Genomic DNA, 27,738 nt, shown 5'->3' on the forward strand with positions numbered 1-27,738 from the left:
CTTTACATTTTATGTGAAATACACATTTTACACTTAACTGATGTGAGGCTCTTAATATGTTTGCATTGCTAACATTCATTTTTCATATATGGATGTTATTTTTGTACAGAAAATTGTGTTGTGCCTGCCTCTGAGATACTTGCTGTAGAAGAAACTGAAATTGACAAGAAACAATGTAGTAGGGGAAAATGGCAAAAAATGGCAAAACCTCACGCTTTCACAGGTAGGGAATCCACACCTCTTTTCAGAGTATTCCTGTCCTTATTTACCTGCAGGACTATGTAGATATTTTGCAGGAGACTTGAATCTAGGGGACATGCAAAGAGTTTTTACAGCCAAATCTATTCTTAAAGATGTTGTAATAAAATCTTTCCTTCATGGTTCACCTGTTTGGTCGAACAATGAAGTCCTAACCCTTGCTTACTATATTTTGCTGCTGTAAAGTAAATGTAGAATATATGATGCCACAATATTATTCCACTAGAGAATCAAGTAACAGATGCTCCGAAAATGAGTCCTCACTAAAATGCCAATCCATTATTAATGATCAAACAATGAGAAAAAGATCGTTTCACACTTTGGAAAAGTTTGTGAAGCTTTCTTTTACATAAGTACTTCAGTTGTGCCATCATGAGGTATAACAGTACTCTAATCTCTTTAGCGATGTGATGACAACTCTTTGTACTGTGAAACCTGGAAAGGGGACTTGAGTACTTTTCCAAGGCTTTATGGAAGGAGTTATAGTGAGAAGATAGACTGTAATAATATGTGAGTTTGATTGTTGAAACTGGAAAAATGGAAATATTTGTGTGGTTCTCTTCTACCCACTCACATGCGTCTCAAGAGAGCGAGAGTGGTTCTTTGATTCACCCTCTTCCTTTCAGCTTCCTGTGAGCTGATGTGATATTGAAAAAATGTTTCTGAAGTCTGGCTTTTTTTCTGTCGTGGACGTCACAATTTTTATATGATGTACAGTATTTTCAACACAAAACAACTTAAGGCATATATTTGTGCTGTGACTTGTATTTTGTGTAAACTATCTTGTCATAACGCACTCCCAGCATGACCAGAGGAAGGGACAGTGTCTTACAAAATGTCATTTTCAAGTTTGAGCAGCTACTCAAAGCTAAAATGTGGGGCAGGAAAGAATTTGTATTTTTATATAGTGAAAAATACTTGGAAGTGTTCCAGAAGGAGGTAGTAACCTTGTGTTCAATTTCCTTTATTGTCTTTTTTCAAAATATGCTGTATAGAATTTTAAAATTTGGGTTTTAACACACAAATAAGCACATTTCAGAATTGTTACAGTAAATGTAGAATGTATAAATGTTTTTCATTTGTTTTTATATAGTATACTATGTGACAAGAGCACGAAAGCACCGCTGGCGGTGCAGCGAACTAACATTTTGGTGTGTTGATGAGCAATTGTGTAACCAGTGGATACAGGCACTCAAAGAATTACTTGAGTTACAGAGTAAGTGATTTGACTGAATTCCTGAAATATACAACATTTATTTGCATGGCACCTACAGCAGTTACATTTCTATTAATGTGGCTATCTCAAGCTCTTAAGCTGGCTCATGCCCTCCAAAGGGAGGGCAGTTTGTGGGTGGAAGGCATGCTGAATTGGAACTAGCAAGTATCTGATTCTCCTTTGCCACAAGGCAGCATGGCCATTAGTACCTATGGAAAGTGAATGTCAATCCTAACATCAGAACAGTCGGGGTCATATTGATGTGGCCAGATGACCATGTAGAGCATTGGAGAATGTGTAACCTGCTGACTTTCAAAGTCGCAGTACTGTGGAATAGATAACCTCTTTTATCTTTTAGTTGAGTGGACGGTGGGTGATGGCAGAGAGCGATGTCTGAAATCTAAAGGGATTTCTGTATGGAGACTTGAAACAGCTGCAAGATGGGGCTTTCCCTTCAGAACTATGAGCCCTGAGAAAAGGGACCTGCCCATTAGTTATTTCTGGGACTCTCACCTCTGCCCTAGCCTACTTCTTCAAAAGGGATAAAATGGCTTAGAGTGGTGTGGTCTTTCACATATCTCTTCATGTTGACAGGGAATCCCTGGCCACTGCATAAAAGTTTGCCTATTAGCCGGTATGATTCTGCTACAAAATAGCCATTACATCCATAGTCTCTCCTGCCACCGGCATTCCCTCTAATTTTTCCATCCATGGGTGGAATAAACTTTGTTATGCACGCCAAGAGACATGCTGATGTGCACCAACAATAGAAACATGTACTTCCTATTATGGGAGTCTGTTGGCACTCTGCTAATCAGCTGGGCAGCACCTGATTCTCTGCTGGAGAGCCGTTCAAGTGCTCCGGTTACAAGGAATACTGCCTATCTCCCAAAACTTCATTAGGTGCAAAATCACTGATGTTTAAGCTCCTCTTCCCCTATTCCACCTTTCATGTGTCTTTAATTAAATTCCCTTTGGGACCTGAACTATGGGCTTGCCTAGACTTAAAATGTTTCAATGGTGGAGCTTCACTGAAGACTCTACTTATGCCGACAGGAGAGAGCCTTGCGCTGATGCAAGTAAATCCACTTTCCCAAGCAGTGGTAGCTTGGTGGTTGGGGAAATTCTTCTCTCAACCTAGTATAATATGCACGGAGGGGTTAGGTCTGTTTAAATGCGTTGCTCAGGGGTTAGTATCTCATGCAATAGCTTTAGTGATCATGTTTCTTCTAATAAAATAAGTTACAGTGCCAGCTCCAAAGGGTCCTCTACCTCAGAGTGCTGGCTTTATAGTTACTGTAATACTACTTTTGTTCAGAATCTTAATGTTGCTTAAAACTATTTTTAAAAAAGAACACTCCTTATATTTTGAATAGTTTAAATACCAATACTAACAATGAGCTATCCAGAAACATGAACATTTGAACCCTTTGATTTCATAAAACTTTTTGAGGTCAGAAGGGGTTATTGGCTCATGTAGTCTAACCTCCTGTATAACATTGAGTTCAGATCTACAGAGCAGTTTCCCGCCGGTCAGAATATGCTTTTACAAAATACACTTTCTTTCTTTCTCTCTCTCTCTCCGTGTGTGTGTGTGTGTGTGTGTGTGTGTGTTCACGTGTGCGCGTGTTCACATGTGCGCGAGAAGCAGAACTGCCTGATAGTAATATGCACTGTCTGCTGCTCTGTCCATATAAGAAGGAACTCATTTAATCCTCACACTCAGGGGTTGTAACAAAGTCTTTTATCCAAATTACCTCTATTCACTGACAAAATATTTGAGTATGTATTTAAATGTAATAACTTAAATTTCTTTTTCATTCTATCAAAACTGGCTTATTTTTGTACTCAAGTGCCTAACAATGTGACGTGTCTGTTTGCTTTCCCACTCAGAATGTAGACCAAAGCAGCTGCTCGTATACATTAATCCATATGGAGGAAAACGGCAAGGGAAGAGGATCTATGAACAAAAAGTGGCTCCGTTGTTTAGTTTAGCTTCCATTTCAACTGATGTCATTAGTAAGTTAATATTCGACTTGAATCTCTGATTAAGTATAAAACTAAACTCTTTAAATCAACACTTCTGTAAAGCTTAAGAGAATACCTTTTCAGAACTGTTTCTCTATTAATAGGTGGAGTAGTGACAAATTGTTAGTTAATGTAGTTGTAGCCTTGTGATTCCAAATGAGAGTTAATGTAGACAGCTTTGCAATACCAAATGAGATATAGCAATTCGCTATTGATTTCAGTACACTGGTAACCATTTCATAGGTAGTGATACATCCCAAGCTGTTTATGCTCTCAATTTATAAAACCAATGTCCTGCTCGTTCCATTTAAAATATATAAATAAAACTTGTTGTTTAAAACTGCACAGGACATCGCCCTGATGAAATAATTACAAAATGATACAGTGGCTCACAGTAAAAGTTATGTACGTAACACTTAAACTTGCATTTTCTCGGTAAACAAAGAATTTTCCTTTTATTTAGAAAATGCATTTCTCAGTTGTTTCCTTGTTGTAAAATCCATTGCAATTAAATTTTTGGTAAGCTAAGGCATTGTAATAGTTTTGTTTTCTGCTTGTATGCAATATAGTTGTGGCTGTGTTGGTCTCAGGATGTTAGACAAGTTGTGGAGGAAATATCTTTTAAGGGACCATTTTTTGTTGATAAGAGGTCTAGTTAAAGATACTCCCTCATCAACTTTATTTCATGTTTTCTGTGTGGCTGTCACATTTATTTGATCTTTTGTTTTTGAAAGTCATGAAACATTATTTACAAGTTATGAAACTCTACTTAATAGGAAAGCTTGAGTGAATGTTTGTTTTTTCTCCATAGTAACTGAACATGCTAACCACGCTAAGGATAACTTATTTGAAGTTAATATATACAAGTATGATGGGTAAGTGATTTCATTCTCGTTAGCTTACATGTTTATTTTTCCTGGAATTTGCAGTTTAATTTCTGAAGAAGATAGTTTTGTAACAAAATAGTTTATGGTAATGTGATAATTTTGAAGTCATTATAATAAATAGGATTTCAAGACAGGCATGGTCTTGGGGCCTGTTGCATGTGAATTTAGATTTATTCCTAAGTGCGAATATGGAGTGTTTCGGCGGAGTCCAGTTCCCCGGCAGAACTTAATATTCTTCAAGTGATGGTCCTGGTTGTATTCCACTGTGGGATTATGTGTGTGCACCATGCACCTGGAGCCAGAGAATTTGAAAATAGTGTCTGTCCACACACATGTTGTGGCTCTCCTTAAGCCTTTGACTAAGATGACAAAATGTGGGGGTGGACTGACCCCTCTCCAATTCCTTCTCTTAGTCAGACGGTTCATGTCAGAATCTTTCTTGTCCACAAAGATCCTGTATCCTGTCTTTGAAGATTTGGGTCTATCCATTATCTTCTTATGAGTTGACTTAGTGTCAGTCAGTCCATACTATCTTCCTGCTCAGTGCTACTGGATTATTGCACATCCTATAATCAGTAAATTCTGTAAAGACTTAATAAAGACCTTCTTGCTTAGAAGATTCTGCTTCAATGGGACCTGACGTCCATCCTTTCTTTCTGAAAAGGCTTTCCCTTAGAGTCTTTAACTACTTATTCCTTGTCCCTCTTCTCTATGAAGTTTCCCTTTTTTCTATCTGTCGTGTCTGTGAGAGAGACTAGAGAATTGGGAGCAATGCTGTCTGACCCTCCATGCACTGTGTTCCAGAAACATAAATTTTCTTCTTTTATATCTACACCTCAAATTTATTCCAGAAGTAGTTTTGGAATTTCACCTTAACCAGTCCATTCGCTTACCTGCATTTATCCTAAAACAACATACCTCTGCACAAGAATGAAGACTCCACTTCCTCACTGTTGGACAAGCCTTGGTTTTGCTCTTTGTAATTAAAAGACCAATCAGGAAATTCCTAAGACTGTTTGTTACTCTAGCAGAGAGAGTCAGAGAGCATGCAGTGTCCACCAAGAGACTCCACAGATGGATATCTGACTACATTCTGCTCTGCCGTCAACTCTTGAACCTTTCCCCCAAAAGAGTAAGAGCTCATTCTTCTAGAGCACTAGCAGCAACTGAAGTGTCTCTTCAGGACTAGCCTCACCTGGGTATTATTCACATTGAGTTCCATTCATAAGTTTACAAGACCATCCTGACAAGCCTTCTGAAGGGGCTTGTCCATTTACATCATCTGGTATAAGAACAGGTCAATGGTGGGATCTAAACATGATTCTGGTGACTTTGATGTGCCTTCCATTCAAACCCTTACATCCTGTCAGGTACTTATGTCAGAAAACTGCATTCCTGATAACCATCCCATTTGACAAGAAGAGCATGAGTTGCAGCCTTGTAGCTGAGTTTGCTTTCTCTCACTTGTCCAAGGTAGCACTGCAACCATACCAGTGTCCCTTTTAAGCTGTGTGCTTGTATGGCTGCTCAGGAGAAATTCAAATACAGTAAAACCCTGATTGATGCTATTTTGACTTATGCGTTACTTGGATTAATGCACGTCAAAACCAGCGAGTGGAGTTGGCCAGGTGCGGGGGAGCAGCCATGCCACCCCACTAGTCCACCCTCTTCCCCCCATTCCCTAGCCACTCAGAGGAGCTGGGAAACTGAGTAGCACTCCTTCGCTGGTCAGTTCCTGGCTCCAGCAGTGGCAGGGAGCTGGGAACCAGGCTCCCTGCTCCCCTCTGCTTGTACTGAGCAGCGCTGCTGTGCTGTTCAGTTTCCTGAATCCTGCCAGTGGTGGGCAGCCAGAGGGAAACTGACTAGCACTGCTGCTCCTGGCTCTGGGCTCCCTGCCGCTCATGGGGGCAGGGGACCCATCCTGACTTAAGCATGGTTGTTCAGGAACACAACCTATGTGTAATAGACTCATAGACTCTTAGGGCTGGAAGAGACCAATCCTAACTAAATCATCCCAGCCAGGACTTAGTCCCCGCTCCCAATTAGCAGAGAACCCGCAGTTAGGTTTATTTCTGCTGGTGGTACACATTTTGCACATGCCTCAGTGCACATAAAAATTATTCCACCAGTGGATGAAAACATTAGAAGGAACATTGGGCCACATCCAAGGTTTCTATGGAAGATGGGGTCTCAGTTTCTTATGAATCACACAATGTTATCTTTAGTGATAAAACATCTTGTGTTAAGGCTGTTTGAGATAGGTTTTTCACTGTACATCCTCAATAGATATGGACTCAGTGTACAGGGGCATACTGGATATTCGCAGGGTGGCCATGTGGTCATCCATACCTACATTTTTGATTATGCTATTACCATATCTCCCAGAGTGGATGCAGGCCTTGGAAGGACAGTCGTTTTGACCCCTTTAGCAGTAGACTTCAAGCTCCATCTTCAGTTTGGTGTGGAGTTTGCAAGTGACCAAAGTAGAAAACACATTTGCATCTAGTGGAAGAAGAAATGGTTGTTTAGATGTGATGCATACACCCTTTGTCCCCTCTGCCTAGGTTTTCAGTGCAAGGATTTTGGGGTGAGGGTGACAGGGGGCAAGGAGTTTGGGTGGCACTAATTCTTGTAGCCAAGGGAAACGCCAGAGCTACAAGGAATGAGCACAGCCACTTTATGGATATTGCTAGGCAAAAGTCATGGGCTGTAGTGGTCCATACAGGCATAAGTGGAACGTGCATCTGCATCCCATTGCGAAGCACTGCAGTTACAGTATGTAACCATTTGTAGTGTTTTCTTTCCATTTATATTGCATGGTTATGTATAACATAATTTAAAATAACCCAACTACTACAGTGAAAATTACCATAGGGGCTAAGACTACCAATTATTAACTCTTAGGCACAGAATTAAATACAAATGATAAAAAAGGCAATGAAAGTAGAGGACTGAGGGAGATACACAATATAAAGAAGAAAGGGAGGAGGGAAGGAGAAGTCAAACATGACCCATCGACACATGGCACTACTAGCAATTGACCCAGCATTGCTCAGGTATGAAGTGAGGCAATTTTTATTGTCTGGTAAATAAAAGGAAAATATACACGGTTATGCCAGTGCTTTTTTTTCTTTTGTTTAAAAAAATAATAGATAGGAGCCGGTACTCAGCTGGCTCCCCTCCCGCTTCCCCTCCCGCCCAGCCAGTTCCAGTACTGGGGCCGCTGAGGTGCTGGTATTCAGTTCCGGCACAAAAAAAGCACTGGTTTATGGACATAACTGTATTTTGGAGAAAGAAGGAAAAATGATGCTTGGATTAATAAAAGTCAGAGATGGTTCAAAGATTACCTATAGCTTGTTGGCAGGCATTTGCAGTCTTTCTGTCTTTTGTTAAAATAGAAGGAGTAGGCGAGGGTAGGGGTTTGGCTGTGGGTGTCTCCTTGCTCATCACTCTTTCAGAATACTAGTATGTTTCTCTTGAGGAAGCCCAGAAAAATGAAATGAAACCCAGGGTTTCTAGGAAAAGCCATTTTGGAGAACTGAACCAAATTATTCAATGACTTCTGTGATGTCAACAGGGGAAAAAACCACCACAAATATCAAAACTCCATTTCTGATTTCCCAGAACAGTTCTGTTCCAGTGTAAAGTGAGATATGTTAAGTTGAGGAGAGTTGGGTGTTTTGGAGAAGTTACAGAGAAGATGACTGAAAACAGTTTTGTAATTTGAAGCTAGCTTCAACCTTTGCTACTGACTGTCTGTCTAAGTTCCAAAATATAAGAGTGGAGTTTCAGGTGGTTTGGGATGGTATTTTCATGTTTGTAAGCCAGCTGTAGGGATAAATCTATCCCCACAGGGGAACTGTAGAAAGGGAAATTGATGCTTTCAAAATGTAATCTAGTATATGTTGTAAATAACACACAACAATCCTCTCAGTGAGTTTTCTTCCTTTATATTTTCATAGAAGGTGTGGTAGTGGCCAAATATAAAGTAGCTTCTAATGCAGCATAGGGCCTATTCCAGAGAAAATCACTACCAATACCTTGGGCAAAGACTTCCTGAAGAAAGTGCCAGAGATCTCCATAGGTAGTCTTTATTATTCCTGAGCATCTTCTTTTATCTCTCTAAGTTGATAGAACATTCGGTTTTAATTGGAACTTATTTGATTTGGCTGAGAGAGAAGTCTGAACTGTCTAATAGAAACCAGACTGAAAAAAAGGCAAAAATACTTCAGTGTCTTACAGCAATTCAGTAAATAATTCAGATAAAAGGAAGGTCTGATCTTTAGAAGAAAATTTGTCAGTTATTAAGCTGACTTCACCTCTGACCCTTGCTGGTTCCCACTGCATATGTGATTTCCAAAAATCTTTGTTCAGCTGTTTCAGATTTTTTCCAGTTAAATAAAAATCCTTGTGAATCTATTTATTTCTAATATCTGTTTATTGGATACTTCAGCATAAAAGTTGGGGGTGGTGCTAATTATCTCCATAATAGCCAGGTCTGGGATGCCAGTTTATAAGAATTTAATTAAAATGAGCAATAGCCCTTGAGTTATGGAAATTCTTCGCTAAAGCACAGTTCTCTTTGCACATTGACATTCTGGTATTCACCTCCAGTTTGAGTCAAGGTAATGTACCGTAAATTTCTTGGTTTCTATTATATTGGCTGTGGGGATTATCCTCAAAAGGGATAGGCATCTGTTTCATCCTGGCAGTACTGAATCTGTGTTTGCTGTAATTTGAGAGTGGAATAATGTTACTTTTAAATCAATTGTACATTCATTCCAAACCAGGTCCTTGTCTTCACAGTGCCATAAATCCAATCTAGAGTTGGGGCAGGAATTTGGCAAGGGTTTGATTGGGTATAGAATACAGTTAAAGAGGAGAGAAACAGAGGTATAATATAGCTCAGCAATATACACCTGAGAAAATCTATCTTTCTTTTACTTGTAAAACAAGATATTTTTCATAGAGAGCAAGTATTGAGCAGAGGCTAACGGGTATCTATAGTGCAGTAATTCCAGTACTGGAGCAAAAAGTGTTCTCTTAAAAGATAAATGTCAATTGTGTGGATTGCCAACTGCTTTTTTTCCTGCTCTGCACCATGAGTTTGATCAGTTTCACAACACAGTAGTTCAGTGATGACAGAATTAAAATATTTAAATAATCAACAAGTAACATGAAATTGGTATATTGGCCTAAATATGTTGAATGATGGTGAGGACAAATTCTATTCTTGTCTGTACTGTGGGGTGTCTATTTCCCATACTGGTCTTTCTCATACAGATGGTGTAAAATATGCAATAAGAGTATGCTGCTTGAGAAATTAGTGCAAAAGAGAAATAAGTGCTACAAGTGAGAGCAGACAGTGAACAATCAGAGAGTAATTGTATGAATCCACTTGTTTTCATATGCATTATTACTTTCCAGTGCTTGTATGGGTACGTTGGGGACTTATTATTCAATTTTTCTGAAGATTTGCTTAGGCTCATTCTTTTAGTGTATCTCATTGGAAGAGGTTTTTTTGTTTTGTTTTTTTTTTAAATTATAGCTTTGTACCCTTTTAAGATTTTTAAGGGAGTGTTTTTTTCGTAAGGGTAATGTAAACAGACCAGATATTTATAATGATTTGACATTTTGTTTATGAGGTTACTCTTGACTACAACCTTAAAGCTCAGTACAGATCAGCTATAGCTATATAGTTGTACTCAGCTAAACTGGGTTGATTTTTTTTTTTGGAAAACAAACTCTTGTACCTGAAGACACACAAAGCTACTTATCAGATTGTATAACTGTAATCTTTATACAGCTTGTACCTCTCCTAGTCTGGCGCACTCTCTCTCTCTCTTCCGGCAACATCCATAGTCTGGCATGATTTTAGTTAGCCAGACAACTGTTTATCATGGATTTGGCCAGATTTCCTGTGGTCCCAGAAAGTTTGTTTACGACCACCAGTCTTGGCTGTCTGTGTTATGGGCTATTATCTGTAATTTATCCTAAAATGTCTTCCAACAGCCCAGCATGTTGAATAGTAACAGAGAGGTAGTCCTGTTATTCTGTACTCCAGCAATACAAAACAGCACAAGTGTAGCATTTTAAAGGCTGTCCCATGAAAGCTCATCACCAAATAAATCATTTTGTTTAGTCTTTAAAGTACTACATTTCTGCTGGGTTTTTTTTTCCCTAACAGCCCAGTAAGCAGTGGAAGTGTTGATAATGCTGCTAGACTATACTGACTTCCGGTGGTCTGGGAAATTCTCTGGTATGGCACTGGTCAGGTCCTGAGGTATTGGACTAGAGGTTCAACCTGTGTTTATAGCCAGCTTTCTTATGCTTTTATGTAACAAGCCAATTTAATGCGTCAGGATTCGGTCACATTAGGAATGGTAAGTCACTTTATATAAGTCTTTGTACTGTATGGTTTTGAAATGAGTAAATGTTTAGTTCCAGGCTTTAGCTATATCTTTTAATAGTAATTGCATGTGGTGTAGCATATCAAGCAAAGTTGATAAAATTAATATAAAAACATACATTAAATTATTTGTATTCAGTATTAAATGGATACAAATATCATAATTCTGTCTGAAACTACCTGTGAACTTTCAAATTATTTATAAATACAGCAATTTACAAAAGGTGAATTTTTATTTTTGTGTTTAAGAACTCTTTGTGATCAGTTCATTTCAGTGTTTTGCTTGTTTAGCTGTCACTAACGTGTGTATCTGTTCACACAGCAGCAGCAAAGAAAAAGTTTATTTAAAAATAGGAGAAAGTTACAAAATTTGGTAGGGGGACTCCAGTGGTTCCTGCTGCTATCTTGTTTTCTGTTTTATTTTTTGTTTTGTGTTTAAATAAAATGTTTTAAGTGGTGTTGCTTTTCATAAATCATAAAGGTGAATAGGGAGAACAAAGTGATGACTCTTTGTAAGTGGTGTCTACACTAATTGGAACATTTAATGTGGGTTTTTTGTTGTTTGTTTTTTTTTTACTGTTAGAATGTGTTCTAACTTGTGTTTTCTGGCAGTATTGTTTGTGTTGGTGGGGACGGAATGTTCAGTGAAGTGATGCATGGTCTAATTGGAAGAATACAGAAGGATTCTGGCATAGATCAAAATAATCCCAAAGCTCCATTAGTCCAGTGCAATATAAGGATTGGCATTGTTCCTGCTGGTAAGAATGAAAAAGGGTTAATTTTCAGTTTACTTTTATTTATTAGTGTAATGCAATAATTTTGTGTAATTAGGCCTACCTGTAGAATTCAATATGCACAGTAATGCGCCATAACGCTGTTGGTGGGCCAGCATACACAGTGCTGGCTGCAATGCCTTGTTTGAGGGTGAGGGAATTTGCATGAATGGGAGGAAGCAAAAATTAAAGTGTATGATAAAATTATTATTGTAGAACCTAATAACTGCTTTTTTGTGTAGTGTTTTGGGGCTTACATATGCTAGTACAAATGTTATAAAAAATGGTGAGGAACCATTCCTGCTAGTGAAGAAATTATAAATTCACACAAACAAACATTAACTGAAAACATTATCTTTTGAAACCCACTGAATGGAGGCAAAATACTGTTTATTTTGTACCAGTGGCAACTGGTGCAGGTTTTCCAAGGGAGGCACCCACCAGCCATGTGTCCATGCCCCACCCTTCCCTGTATCATGTCCACGATCAACTTGTTTCTTCCTACAAAAGCACGACACCACTTTCAACGAGTGTGGGGGCTGACCCTCCCCCTCCAGAGTGTCACGGCGCAAGAACAGCATGAGCTAGAAAGGTTGGAATAGGGCTGCCGCCACATTTACCAAAAGTGGCACAGCACTTACATGGGGGGTGGGGTGACTCTGGAGGTTGCATGTGACTCCTGGAAATGCCCCCCACATGTATTGTTCCTGTTCTGTACAGTAAAAATAGCCTAATATTTTATGTCAGTTTTCGTGATCAGCCAGCTATGCAAGTGTTGAAATCCCTTTAGTGGTATAGAAACATAGCCTCACCTTCTCTCTCAGTGCTTCTGTCGCAGGAACCAAAGAATCACTGGGGAGCCCAGCAATGGGTTCCAGAGACAGGTGCATCTTTTATGTTCTTCTTGATGCTCTGTAGTTATAAGGCTCACAGAAACGCTGCTGCTAGCTTCCTTCCATATTTCAGTGAGGTGTGTGCTGGCCTATTTTAATTCACTAGGGCTATGTCTACACTAGGCAAAAACTTCAAAATGGCCATGCAAATGGCCATTTCGAAGTTTACTAATGAAGCGCTGAAAGACACATTCAGCGCCTCATTAGCATGCAGGTGGCCGCGGCACTTTGAAATTGACATAGCTTGCCGCTGCGCAGCTCATCCAGATGGGGCTCCTTTTCGAAAGGAGCCCGGCTACTTCCAAGTTCCCTTATTCCCATCTGCTCATAGGAATAAGGGGACTTGGAAGTAGCTGGGGTCCTTTCGAAAAGGAGCCCCGTGTGGACGAGCCGCGCGGCGGCAAGCCAAGTCGGTTTCGAAGTCCCCTTATTCCTATGAGCAGATGGCAATAAGGGGACTTGGAAGTAGCCGGGGTCCTTTCAAAAAGGAGCCGCGCGGCAGCAAGCCACATCAATTTCAAAGTGCCACGGCCACCCGCATGCTAATGAGGCACTGAATACGTATTTCAGCGCTTCATTAGTAAACTTCGAAATGGCCATGCAAATGGCCATTTCGAAACTTTTGGCTAGTGTAGACATGGCCTAGGATTGTGAAAGATTTGTTTAGTATGAACAAGAGAAGATAGTGGGGACATAACAGCTTTCAGCTATCTAAAAAGTTGTTACAAATGTGAGGGGGAAATGTTATTCGCCATATCTTCTGAGGGTAGGACAAGAAGCAATGGGCTTAAATTTTACCATTGGAGATGATTTTAAGAGTGAGTTAGACTGATACCTCTTAGGTATGGTCTAGATGGTGGTTGGTCCTACCAAGAGTGCAGAGGACTAGACTTGATGACCTTTCAAGGTTTACTCCCATTTGATGATAACCACCTTCATGTTAATTCTCTAGTGAGAAACATTATTCAAAATTCAAACTCTTCCCTCCGAATGTAGTCCTTTTGACAGTGTAGATTTAACTGCAATAGGTAATCCAAAGCATCTTTTAATTGAAAATTAATGACCCATATAGCCAAAAAGAGATCCCCGAGACTCCGTTAAAAATGTAGTTTGGGCTAGCGGGAAGGTTTCCTCTTCCAATACTGAAGTTCGTGTTTATAAAACTCAAGGATATTTCCAAATAACAAAAAGTCTTATAGCACCTTAGAGACTAACAAGTATATTAGGTCCTGACCTTTCGAGGGTGAAACCCCCTTCAGATGGATGGTGTTTCCAGAACTGCAGATGAGTGTGGGCATACAGTTGTTCAAGTCAGGAACAGACTTTGCCTTTGGCAGTCACGTGACTGCCTTTGAGTAAATGACTAAATTTGAAACTAGAGGAGTGATTAAAAACAAAACACTGAGTGTACTGATAACAAAAAAATCTGCAATTTCATATTTTAATTTTTATGTTGACTAAATTGTTCCCATTTAATATTTTAACTGTTAAATTTACCCCACCCTCGGTCCTGTTCATTTAGTCTTATAGTCAAGTGAGTAAAACAAAGATACTGTATATCCTATGTGCTTTCAATAAATCACACTGCAGAGAGATTTGTCTGTGCTCCTAATAATAATAGTGAAAACACGTGCTTGAATCCATTTGCAACTCAGGCTCACAGGCAGAAAATCTGAATTGCTTTTTTATTCCCTACTCTTTTCTCAGCTAAAAGTTCCATTGACGTTCGTCAAGATTTTTTTGTCCAAGTAAAGTGTTCTGTGTTTTGACATAGGTTTATTTGAAAACATTCAGCTATTTATGGTGTTAATGACCTAAAGAAGTTTTAAGTAAAAAACATAACTGTCATGTTTAAGTTTATTGCACACTTAGACTTTGGGGAGAGAAATAAGTTAAAATGGAGTTGAAATTATTTGTTTTGTGGTGTATCAGTTTGTCACTATCTGACATTTGTAAGTGCACATATTTGGAGGAGTTTTTCCTGTCTGTTTGTTTGTTTTGCTTTTTTTAATCATCACTGTTAAAACAGTATTAAACTTTAAGTTCCTTTGTTGTGCAATCCTTTATAGTCTGTTTGCTATAAATGTGAATTGTTTGCTTTTTACATTAATTTTGTCCACTGTACAGCCACATTCTGTAAGTGAATTTTCATTGTATTCTTGTCCTGTAATTTGCAAGGTTTTATACTACACATTGTTAATATTGTCTTAATGTAACTTTTGACTCTAAATAACAAATTTGAAAAATAGAGTGAACATGTTTAAGTAAGCCAGGCTTACGTGTTTCAGGAAAAACAATGGCAAGGTGGGGGGGCAGTCCTTTGGCACCTTGAAGGCCAGCAAATCATGGATCTGACATGAAAGTGGGCCCTAGCCCATAGAAGTTTGTACCAAAATAAATTTTAGTCTTTAACATGCTACAATCCCCTCGTTATTTGTTAAATGCTCTTCTGGGAAGAAAGTTAAAAATGTAAATCCTCATGTTAGTTAAGCATGTGTGGAGCTTTGTTTTTTTGTGGATAGAAGTAAGGGGGAAAAGCAGGGAGTCTTTTTTTTTTTCCCCCCCCCTCAATATTTCATTACTAAAAGATGGGAAATTGGTAAAGGGGTGCATATGTATAGGGTGTACTTGAATATGTTCAGTGAGCTGTATCATTCTGTACACGGTACTGAGCTTAAGGATCAATTTCAGGTCATTCTGACCTGTGAAATTGTCATATGTGTGAGGAAAAAGTAGCAGGACTTTTCCTTTATCCTCTTGTGAACACACTCACAATGACAGTCTTAGAGTTCAATGTGCATTATGTTAGATTTTCTGATGGGGCAGAATTATGTCTACAAAATATTATGCATTGTCATATTGCAATTGGAAATCTGCTTCTGTAATCTTTAATTTAAAATGTGCATATATATGTTCATTTTTCCTTTTACTTATTCGAAGATAAAATATTTAATTTTTATATTAAACAGTTCTGAATTTAAAATGAAAGCATTGTGTATCAATGCCTGTTTTGGAGGCAAGTGAGGGAAGCATTAAATCTTTAAAGTGGCAGGCAAAGGCATATTCTTGTATCCAAAAAAAATCTTTATTCATATACTTATTTTAGAGCATTTTTTCTCCAGTTGTAGTTCTGAGAGTGGGATCAAAGTCATGAGATTGTGGAGGGGTGGGAGAAATGTAACAGAGTTTTAAGCAAATAGCTCTTGGGGTACCCAGACAGCGTCCCTACTGTGGAGAAATAGAGTTCTATCCCCGCAGCAATCTGCCTTTGGTGGTCTGCAACATGTCTAAAGCTCCATGTGGAGGATGCAGGAGCTTAGTGATGAGATCGGAGAAAGAAGAATTCCCACTTTCCATCCCCTTCCCATACACGAGGCAGCAGGCCAAATGAAATAATTTGATAAGCTGGAGGAGGCCTACAGGCTACTTGTTGGTGGTTTCTTAATTTTGGATCCAGTGGTTACGTGGTCCTCCTGAGTTGGAGGCCTTGTGACTGTGCAAGTATGTTGAGGGCATATTGATTAATACGGGTCTCATCATCCACCCACATTTTTCAAAGTAGACTGATAAAATGGAGCATTTATTTTTGAAAAGTCAACCAGAATGCTAAATACCAGGTAGGTTGTGTTAAGAAGTGAGATCAAAGGGAACTGTAGTGTGAAAAAGTTTGGGATCTGCTGTTAGCGTAGTAACTTGTTTATAGTGTATTCTTTGTAATTTCCCTTGTGCTGTGAGACAACTGTGAAACTTTACAGTCTATCATGTTGTGCCAACTCTCCAACTAATGGTAAGAGAAAGTTTGCAATTAAAGTCTTGTTGGAAAATTCAGAATATACCCCAGAAATGAAACAAACCATTTTAAGGGCAGATAAGGAACAGTTATTCCAGTTGAAGCCTTTGGCTATGTTTAGATTACAGGGATTTGTTGACAGAAGTTTTTGCAACAAAACTTCTGTTGACAGATCAAAGCCAGACTGCCCAGCAGATCGCAAGAACTATCCACTATGTCAGCAGAGTGGCTGGTCAGCCCAGCTGCTCTGTCGGCAAAATCACCAACTGGAGGCACAGCAGACAGGGCTGCCCAATGATCCTTTCTGTCATCAGAGGGCCTCCTAGAACATCCAGGCTGGCTTTCTGTTGACAGAGACTTCATTCCTCTTAGGGAGCAAGATATAACTGTCAACAAAAGTGCTGCATTCTCTTGACTTACTGTTGACAGAATGCCTTGGGAATCTGGACACTGTGGATTTTTTTCAGCAAAACAGCTGTTTTGCCAACAAAATCCTCTTATGTAGACATAGCCTAAGTTCCTATTTTAACTCTGTGTTGGAAATTAAGTGTTCACGCTATTTACAAACTTTTCCTTTTGTCCTTCATTCCTTCATGGAGATTTCATTAAAATGTTACACATTTAAGTATATGTTGTTTTTGAAAAAAGTTGATTTTTCTTTCAAATGAAATTCAACTTTCTTTCCGAACACCTCATAACTTTATTCACCTATATCTTTGTCTAGTAACAGAGAGACAGCCGTGCTAGTCTATATACTAGCAAAACAAAAAAGCAGTCCAGTAGCACTTTAGAGACTAACAAAATAATATATTAGGTGATGAGCTTTCATGGGACAGACCCACTTCTTCAGATAATAGCCAGACCAGAACAGACTCAATATTTAAGGCACAGAGAACTTTTCCTCCTTTTGTGACCCTGTTTTTTTCCCTCACCTATATAGATATGTCCCTGTGTATGCAAATGTCACGAATTAATGCCTGTAAAGGGTTAAACCCAGAAAGAGGAGTTCTCTAAGGAAAGAAGCCGGGTGAGCCAATAGGGAGAAAGTGAGATTCTTTTTGAATTGAAACAATTGTAGGTTGAGGGGTCTTTGTTCTGCGACTGGAGCAGCGAGAGACCAATATGCTAATGTATCCAGTAAATATCCTGGCCACATCATAATCAGTACATAGGTATGCAAGTAGAAAGGAAATGTTTAGTTAGATGTGATCAGGTTATTTTTGTTTTGGGTTTGGTGTGGAATTCTTAGGATGGTTGATGATTTTCCCCATACTCTAACTTCTAAACTGAATCCCAGGGAAGTAATTCTCTGGGCTGTAATCTTTGTTTTGAGTTACTTTTATTATAAGCCAGAAACTAAGTATATTTATTTACTTTTTTGGTATTTTTTCATATTTTGCTTTGTGAATGAATTACTTTTTAGGGCAATAATTTGATTTCTGTGCACTAGAGGACTGTCTGTGTATTTGCATGTCAATAGCAAAAGGTCAGCTATCAGATTACAGCTTATTCTATTTGTTTCCAAGCTATCGACTAAGAAAAGGGAAAATCTTGGGGTTACTCCACAGCAAGATAGCCTAGTGCGTCTTCCTGAGCTTTAAAGGGAAGCTCTCTTCACTTGGTGGTGGCAGCACCACCAGGTCAGGAAATCTGTGACCTTGGGAAGCTTTTTTTTAAAAAGCAGTGTCTCTAGAGAGAAGGTGTTCGTAAGTTTTTTATAGTCCCCCACTTTCTCCACTTGGAGTGTCAGAGTGGGAATCAGCCCTGACAGCTGAGAAAACTAAACTAAAGTGCTGTGATGTAATAGGGAGCGGGGTAAAATGTTCAAGAAAACTGAGTATCGCATGACTGACAGAGAACCAGTGAAGGAAGGCAGGAAAAAGCTATTAGAAGAGCCTGTCTCTGGGGGTATGGGAAGAACATACTAGTAGAGTCAACTTCAGCTAAGATAGAATTACATTTCTTACGTGGGTCACATTTCCTGTTTTAAACCCGGTATATAAAACAAAATAAGAGTTCCGTGTAAAGGTAGTTTGAGAGCAGTTAAGATTCATTATTAGTAAAATAGGGTCAGGCCTATTTGGTAATGGTAGCTGTGCCTTTGCTCTTAATATGATCAAGATTCTCTCCCCACCCTTCTTTCTTTAGTTTTTTTTTAAATGACCAGCTTCTCAGCACTGGTCAGTTTCCTAGCTCCTGTAAGCCACCATGTTCCTGGCTCCCCACCACTCCTTGGAGCTGGGAAACTGACCAGTGCAGTGGTGCTGGTCAGTTTCCTGGCTCCCACAAGTGGAGGGGAGCTGGGTGCTTCCTGGCTCCCTATCACTCACAATTTTGACTCACATTAATCCAAGTAATGCACAAGTCAAAATCATGTAAATAGGGATTTCACTGTATCCTGCTTCTGTCAGTGCACTGTCTTCCATTTTCTTCTCCATTCAGCTGCCTTTTACAAACCCCAGACCGCATATGTGTCAAAATACCTTTCTTCGTTTTACTAGACATACCCCCAATTGTTTAAATAGCAATAGAAATTAATCTTATTCTGTGTGCATACCCTGTTCAAATTAGGAACTGTATCTATGCTGTGTATGCAAATACTGATCACACAATCCAAATAAGAATGTTACTTAGTGCAGTGTTGTGAACTGTGAAGTTTATTATACGGTCAACAGTGCACCTGTTGGCAGTTTACTCATCTGACTGATCAGGTCGTCATTAGTATTTTTCTTTGACATGTTCCCTGTTGGCCACCTCACCAGTCCTTTGTAGTAATTTAACTTCAGTATACAGTTAATGAAGTTGTGCATTTACTAGCATGAAAGAAGCCTGTTCAGATCGCTACCCACGCTGCCAAATTTACATATTGTCCTGCATCTTGGCCCACACAAATAAGTTGATTTGTACCTCTGTGCTGGAATCTATTTCACTGTCATAGGGGTATTTCAGCACTAGCAATAACTTTACAAAAGGCTTTTGTATTAGTTCACTGAGAGAGAGAGATCACAGAGAAATAAAAGTTGTGGCAACAGACATTGGCAGCTCAGCAGAGTGGTGCCCAGGACAAGCCCACCTGAAGCCTCTGGGTAAGTTCCCATTATAGCTTCACTGTTTGTATTCATACTGGCTGTCATGAAGCTAGTACAGATATGTGTATGAAAGCTAGGAGTCACAGTGCGAGCTGGTAGTATAAAGGTAGTCTTTTTATTGAAGCAAATCCATTTATTTAGAGCTGGATAAAAGGCTACCCTTCGCCCTCACCTCTCTCATAGGGCAGAACACAACTGTGGTTTCCAGACGTCATTATTAATGCTACTGGTTTTCCTTCACTGTGTTTGTGTATTTAAAGGGCAGGAAGCTAAGATTACTTCAGGGTCTATTTTTTGATGTTTCCAAGCAGGTTAGATGCAATAAGACACTATTGGATTCAGAAAGTAGAAGGGGTATGAATTAAGTTTAGGTCTGGAATGGTGCTCAATCATGTGGTTGAAACACCATTCAGCACCTTCTGAGTCCCATTACCGTCACAGATTCTTGCCTATGCACCTGCTGCCGGTGTGTTTTGGAAGTAATGGGTTCCACACTTATCCAGAACCAACATGGTTTGAAATTGATGAAAGGAAATTACTTTATAGTGAGTTCATTCACAGTCAAAGCAAAAAAGTTACAAACCCTCATGCTTTAAGGCATGTACCAGTCTTTCAGAAAACTCATAGGAAGGAACTCTACCTTTTATCCTGTTATTCCTTAACAGATACCAAGTGATTTCTTGCATCTTCCCAACTTTGGAACTCAGTTGCTAATCCGCTACTTAGAAGAAGGGTAAAACACTGAGCGACAAACCAAGTGTTCACATTTGAATGCCCAGATTCTATTGAAATCTTCAACCGCTTGCAAGCTGCTTGCAAAATGAAATGGAAAGTTTTCTTTACCATTTCAACCTACTAAATTTCTAAATAGCTGTTGCTACTGTACAGTCCCAAATTTGGCTCTTTACCATCTGTCATCCATCATGTTTGTCACAACCCTGAAAAGAAATTGGAGTCCTGTGTGCTGTGCAAAAGCACTTGCCCATGACAGTGTGTCATGAACTGTGCACAGGTCTCTCAGAAAGGTCTCTCCATCACACTTACTGTTTCTTTTTGGAGTGTGATTCCATAATGTGTTTGCCTCATCCTGCTGTCAGGGCCTTACTAATTAAAAATCTGTCAATCACTGTGACCAGCATTTAAAAAATGGTTGTGTGAGATGAGCAGTATGCTCTCTCGTATCCATAAGTGGGAGTGGTGATGACAGTCACCTTGAAAGCAAGGCTGAGAGAACGATTTTCCCTGCCACCATCTACCAAAACTGGATGCCCTGATTTCATTTGGAGTGAGGAAAAATGGAGAATGGATTTGAAACTGATAAATCATTCATTCCTTGGCATGTTTTGCAGTGTCTGAATTGGCCTTGTGAAAATGGAATAATCTGATTAGGCCTGTGTCCAGTATGACTATGGTGAATCTGAAATGGACCAAAGGCCTATGCTGTCAATGTATTTCAGTGGGGTGAGATGGCATGGGGAAGAAGGCTCTGCAGACCCACAGCAAATCTCACCAAGGCATTGACTTCTGGCAGGATCTTTTCTTTGACTTGCCTAACTAAACCAACCTTGATCTTCCTCCACACCCATTTTTCACTCTTGTTAGGGCTCCCGTAGGTGAGTTTCCCTCTGCTTAGTCTGCGCTCAAAAGCTGGTTCTTCGCTTTAAGACAGTATTTCATAATCTAAGATTGGATGTATAACATATGTCCTTTATAGTATGGTTTTAAATAAATGCTGTGACTTACTTCAAACAGTATAAAATAGATTGTCTCTACTGTATAAATTTGTATCATCCAATGCTAAATGTCTTTGATATGTTAATTATCTATACATAAGGCAAGCCAAAAATTAAAGGGATGCTGGCACACTGGCAATAATACTGAATGCAACCTCCATATCTGTGCTGCAACAAACACCTTCGTTTGTTAAATATGAAAAAAATCAAATGCATTCCTCACTGTGTGTTAGGTCAGTATTTCTCAGCCGGGGTACATGTAGTTTTGGGAGTACACTGAGGTTTTCCAGGGGTACATCAACTCATCTAGATATTTGCCTAGTTTTACAATGGTCCAATGAAGTTGGGACAATCTAAAAGTTTATTCAGACGATGACTTGTTTCTACTGCTTCATATGTCTCACACTGAAATGTAAGTACAATATTGCTATTCCAATTCATTTATTTGATAAGAAGGTAGAAAGTCAGCAAGTTAGCAAGTTTTCAGTAGTAGTCTTCTGTGATATTTTTGCATGTTTTTGTAAATAAGTAGTTTTTAAGTGAGGGGTAACTTGGTGGTATACAAAACAAATCTGACTCTTGAAGAGGGTACAGTAATCTGGAAAGGTTGAATGGCACTTGTTTTCAAGACCTCAGATTACCTTAGAACTGTGTTTTGCCTTAGGGGTGCACGAGACAAGTCTGGGGATGCTAACAATTTTTTTTAAAAAAAGGTGTACTAAAAATAAAAGGTTGAGAAACATGATGTTAGGTTTCTTTGCATTAATGAGAAGACAAAAAATCAACCAGTCAATTTCACTTTCAGTTCCATTTCTTAGCATTTTGTTTTTTCAGTCAATTTTGTTTGCAGGGTAGGGAAGTGTTTGAGTTGTAAACACTGCAGAGGATTGCTCTTTTTACTATTATTCAGAAAGTAGAACAAGAAATATTCTTCTACTATAGAGAGCGAAGTTTAATTTTAACTATGGTAAGGGTTTCCAGAAATGAGTCACCTTGCCAACCCCAACAAGTGTGTTAACCCCTCAAGTGTGAAAGCATCTTGCCTGCCCTTGGCTGGGTGTCAGTTCCCTAATGCCACTAGCTTCACAGCCGCTCATAGACTCTGTTCTAGGCAGTGCCAGCTGAGACTTCACTTTATAATCAGGTGTTCCCCAAGCTGGTTTTACAGATTAACAATCTGTTTGCCCAGTCCCCAGGTCCTCTGAATTGTTCCCCTGTGAAATCCAGTACCTGACACTTTCTGCTAACAGAAATTCCAGATCCTTTGCCCCCAAGAGAAACAGTTCAGTTTTATTTGAGTGCAGTCTGACTAACACGCAGCACTTGTAATAAAACAAAAGAATAAAGATTCCACTAGAACTAAGAGAGAATGATGAAAACAAATAGTTACAAGGGAAAACAAAATAATCAAACATGAACCAGTGTCCACACTTAGTAACAGTTACCTTCCTTATCTAAAATGTAGGTTTCTGGGCTTCATGCCCCAAGTTCAGTCTGTTGCAGACCAGCTGGCTTCACATGAACAAGGTAGCAGTTTTTCCATGTGAACTCCATGTTTATCTTGGGGTCTCCACAGTGAAAGGATTCAGGTATCTTCCCTTTCTCTGTGTTACACTGAAACAGAATTGTATTTATATTCAGACATTGGGTGAGCCTCCATCTTGCTGTAATGTGCCGTTTTGTTTTGGTTTTTTTTGTTTATCTTCAGGAGGTTTTGATTGTTTGCCATTGCCGCCAGTGGCTTTCTGTTGAAAGTCTTGGGGTGCGTCTACACTAGCAAGTGCGTTAGAAATTAGGATCGGAAGACCGAGTTCTTTCGAAAGAAGCTGCGGAACGTCTACACTGACACAGCGCTCTTTCACTCCCTCATTCTTTCAAAGTTGGTCCTCCGTTCCCAGGATGGGAAAAGCACCCTCTTTTGAAAGATAATTTTGAAAGAGAGCAAGTGTAGATGGGGAGCTCCCCCCGGGGATGAAGGTCCCCTCGGCCATACGACGTCCGAGCCCTCAGTTCTGGAAGACCCTCGTGTCATGTGCGCGGCTGGACCATCCCACACAGACGTCCTGGAACCGGCCATAAGGGTTGACCAGAGCTTGTAGGACAACCAAGTGATAGCCCTTGCAATTGACGTAGGCCCCGCAGCTGTGCTCTGGGACCCAGATGGCGATGTGGGTGCCATCCAGGGCCCCGAAGCAGTTGGAGAAGCCCAACTCCTGGAATCCCCGATGGCGTCGTCCAGGTTACCAACACAAACCAGCTGCCTCAAGAGCGCCTTGCTGATCACCTGGATGACCTGCTGGGCATAGGGAGGCATGCTCGTGAGCATGGGGTGGGGTGCGGCTTGCCTGCTTGTGCCTGTCCCCGTCCCTGCCCCTGTCCCGGGGTGCCCGCCCTTCTCCTGACAGTGCCTGTTGCCATGCTGTCCCCTTCCCCCCACCACATGCAGTCTAGTGTGAGCTGAGTATGGCTTATCTCAATGAGGACAGCCCTGATGGTGGCTTTGCCCACCCCAAACTGGTGGCTGACGGATCGGTAACTATCTGGGGTGGCCAGCTTCCATAGGGCGATGGCCACCCTTCTGTGCAGGGGGAGTGCCAGCTTCAGGTGTGTGTCTTGGTGCTGCAGGGCTGGAGCGAGCCAGTGGCACAGTTCCAAGAATATCCCCTTGGTCATCCGGAAGTTCTGTAGCCACCAGTCGTCACTCCAGTCCTCCAGCACCAGCGGGTCCCACCAGTTGCTGCTTGTGGGGAAGCTCCACAGGCGGCGGATGACCCTGGGGACTGGCTGGGGATGTCGTGCCCTGAGGATGGCATCCAGGAGGCCAGCCAGAACCACTGCAGCATGGCAGCCAGAGCACTGGCCATGGCTGTGATTGGGGGGGTGGTGCTGCTTGGGGTCCATGGCAGCCCAAGATGCCACCTTCACGCGTGCTCTTTCTCTGTCTCTCTCTCTTGTGCTGCCTGGGGACAGAGTTGCTGGCCCTTGGAGTGTGCTGGCTGAGGTATGGGGGGCACCTTTAAGGGGACGGAGGGCAGCAGCCCCGGAAGGGCTTGTGTGCCATGCGACCCTGCCCGTGGCACTTCATGCCCCTGCTCTTTTGAAAGAGTGCCCTGGCATGTGTGGACACTCTTTTGAAATTGTGCTGGAGGCCTTTCGAAAGAATGGGCTGAGCTTTCAGTCCCTGCTGGTTTATGTGAATGCTCTGTTTTGAAAGACCATCTTTCGATGTTCTTTTTCAAAAGACATTCTTTCAAAACAGAACTGTAATGTAGATGCAGCCTTGGTGTTGAACAAGGCGAAAAAAATTAAGCTTTTTATTGTATCACCAGCAAAACAGGCAGGGTTGCAACTGCTTGAATAGGCCATCATCAATGAATATTATCCCTGGTGACTAATTTTTACTCCAACTCCATAAAGCCATACTTTCAAATTAGTATTTTATTCCTTAAATATTGTACATAAATCTCATGATTGTGCATTTTATCAAGTTATGACTTTTCTATAAATACCTTACATAGATAGATAGCCTATAAGAGGTGTTGGGTGTAGTGAGTTTGTCAGGTCTGAGATGAGAGTTGTTTGCAAAGAAGGAGGTGACCTTTCCCTCAGGAACCTCTGTTTCACAGCAACTCTTTTGCAGTGTGTTGAATGTATCACAAGCTGTTCCTCTTCCAAACAAATGTGTTAATAATATGCTACTTTAATAAGAAGTCAAAATATATCTGCTAGATTTTAGATTTTTTTGTTGTTGTATCTTTATGCCTGACAAACATTTGTGTAATCCAGGTGCTTGTATAAACTTACTGACTAGAGTCCAGAACCCAGTAATTTTGTACTGTGGTAACAGTAGTTTTGAAGTGGGGAAGAAAAGGTGTTTTTATATGGGAGAAAATAAAAAAAAGATTGCAAGTATGTTCTATAAGGCCCTCATCAAATTCACAGGTGCAAATATAATTAACAGCTCTGGGGCTTCCAGAAGCTGCCCCCCGTGGGAAGCTGCCCAGGAGTGTCACCTCAACATTCCCCACTGTGATTGGGAGAAGCTGCCTGGGCTTCTCACCTTCCTGTTCTTTGCTGGAAATGAGGGAAGCCACTTGTGGCTTCAGGCCTCTCCATTGTTTAGCTCCTCTGGGCTCTCCCTGCCCTTCCCCCAAGATGAGTTCAGACTCCAGGGCTTCCTGCTCATCTAGTTAGTGGCTGGGAGCAGGGTCTAGTTGCCAGGGCTTCTTTCCCCATTTCTCAGCTGAGTGTGGAGTTTAGCTATCCAGAGCTCCCACCTGGCCATAGGGTCCATTCTTGCTGTAGTTCCCAGATGGAAGCAGGATCCAGCCACTCAGCTCTAAAGAGAAACAGTAGTGGCAGTGGGGCTCTAGCTGCCAGGCTTTTTTGTCAGTTTCATGGTTCTGGTGGAGCTATGAAATGCACAAGAGCTAACAATGATGTAAGTAACAGGGTGTCTACACAGACACTCATCACCCTAACTACACTGACATATATTCTATGACTCTCATCAAAGTGGAGTTATGACATTGGTGTAGGAGAAAACTTATGTCAGTCAAAGCAAGCTGTCTTATGTCAACCTAACTTGGTAATATAGATCAGGCTTTGATGATAGAAAAAGCAACACCTGAATATGCATCCCACTATCCTAAGGAACTGTGCCTTAAGGCTGAGAATGAACTGGTATGGAGTAGTTTGCTTTTAATTATCATTATTATTTTAACAAGGTTCTAGTGAGCAGGAAATTCTGAACTTTGGGCTGCAAAGTAGCAGCAGTTGCCACTCCTCTTCACAGGCTGAGATAAAGGGATGTGCTGTTGTCCTATCTCTGAAGTGGAAGCTGATTCTGGCTCACCAAATCCAGCATTCTGCAGAGTATAAAATGGAAATATATGCACTTTGTGCAGAGGGGTGATTTTCACTTAGAGAGAAAATCAGTGTTCTAATTAAGACCACGCTTTGTTATATGTTTCATAGCCATATTGCCTGGTGTTTATTCTATTTCCACATTTAAGAAAATGGAATAAAAGTAAGGGGAAATAATGTTTTTATCTAAAAGACCGCATGTACATAGAGCAGTATTCTCTGTTGTTTAAGATGAAAAATGAAAAGCGTTTGGTTTTTACAGGTTCAACAGACTGCATATGCTATGCAACAGTTGGTGTCGTTGATCCAGTAACATCAGCATTACATATTATTGTAGGTAGGTATTCTGCTTAGAGGTCAGCAACTTCTTTTCAAGTCCTTAACATACACAAGAGTAATCATTTCTGCTTAGGCCGTTCTTTGGGTGTGTAAAAATATAGTTTGGTTATACTAAAGTATGATGTGTTTGCTAGTGAGACGTATGTTCTAAAGAGAGCTAAGACTGAGCATTTCTACTTTAACTCACTGTTTTCAGGTTACCATAACCTTCTGAAATGTTAACTTGTGGTATAGATGTTTTTGTGATTCTGTCTGGCATGCACAGAGCAATACACAATATTAGATTATGATTTAAAGTTGTAGGAAAATGTTATGTTGTAAACGAGAAAAAAGACATACTTGAAGATGATTGTAATGCAGAGGTATAAAGGACAGCAATAAAGTTTTGCATACCAACTTAATTTCAGCATTTCTCAGCTTTCAAAAGCTTAACCATTGTAATTCTAAAACATGATTGTGCAAAGATTTATGCTCATACTTAAATTCATGAACTGTGAGTAGTCTCACTGAAGCAAACAAAGTTCAGCATTTCTGGACATCTTTGTAGGATTGGGACCCTTATGTGCTCTGGACATGGTATTTGGACTAGAATATCAAATGTAGGAATGTAGTTGTAATTTTAACTATTGCATTTTTGCTTTTGCTAAAATATAGAATTAGCCCAAATATATTAAGCAACTTCAAAAATGGCAGGTCTCAGGAAGATGGTTCTATTTGTCTCTTCCACCCTGTTCCAGTATCTCTTATTGGTACACTGCCTCCTTGCTTCCTCATGATTTTTTCTCATTTAACAGTACACAGCATTTTTAGTCTTGCAGAATGCTTCTCTCTTTCTCTGTTGCATGTTTTATAAGGTAGCTCTCAGCAAAAAGACATGGTTTTAATGTTAAAAATTAGTATCAGATTTGAAAAAAAGAAACTTTTAACTGAAATAAAGTCTGAATTTCTGTTAACAGGTGATTCTCAGCCTCTGGATGTCTCCTCCATACATCGCAACAATACGTTTCTTAAGTATTCTGTGTCATTGTTGGGTTATGGCTTTTATGGCGATATTCTACAAGACAGTGAAAAGAAGCGGTGGATGGGTACAATCAGATATGACTTTTCAGGTAACTTGTCTAATCACTACATTGTTTTTGTAGAAAAATCTAAAGATAATGGAGGGCTGCATACCCTCTTTCATAGTAAGTTTCTGTAAGTTAAAACATAACAGCCAGATTGAATCAGACAGACATTCCTTAAGGCAGCACCAAGCACATTAGATCTCATTAATAGTCTAGATTGTTTTTAAAACTTCATTCATGTTTAGTGCATCATAACTTGGAGCAGTGTTCCCTCTATTCTTCTCTATCCATTTGCATGTTTTTTCCATGCACGTGCAAAATAATGTATGTGAACTGAGGCATGTGTGAGTGTGCACCATCAGTAGAAGCAGCTAGCTATGGGTACTCTGATAA

At 40.1% G+C, this 27,738-nt stretch overlaps 1 protein-coding gene across 4 annotated transcripts in view; it reads left to right on the top strand.

The window, feature by feature from the left end:
* CERK (ceramide kinase) overlaps positions 1-27,738 on the top strand; it is a 131,985-nt gene that overhangs the window by 59,827 nt on the left and 44,420 nt on the right. For all 4 annotated transcript variants that reach the window (XM_075015922.1, XM_075015932.1, XM_075015940.1 and 1 more), the window contains 7 exons: positions 110-223; positions 1,352-1,474; positions 3,368-3,493; positions 4,314-4,377; positions 11,411-11,556; positions 26,205-26,279; positions 27,238-27,390. In XM_075015922.1, coding sequence (XP_074872023.1) covers positions 199-223; positions 1,352-1,474; positions 3,368-3,493; positions 4,314-4,377; positions 11,411-11,556; positions 26,205-26,279; positions 27,238-27,390 — 712 coding nt within the window. In that variant the 5' untranslated portion in view covers positions 110-198. The remainder of the gene's footprint in view (positions 1-109; positions 224-1,351; positions 1,475-3,367; positions 3,494-4,313; positions 4,378-11,410; positions 11,557-26,204; positions 26,280-27,237; positions 27,391-27,738) is intronic.

Source organism: Carettochelys insculpta, chromosome 1 (assembly GCF_033958435.1).
Source record: "Carettochelys insculpta isolate YL-2023 chromosome 1, ASM3395843v1, whole genome shotgun sequence".
In the NCBI taxonomy this organism is placed as follows: Eukaryota; Metazoa; Chordata; order Testudines; family Carettochelyidae; genus Carettochelys; species Carettochelys insculpta.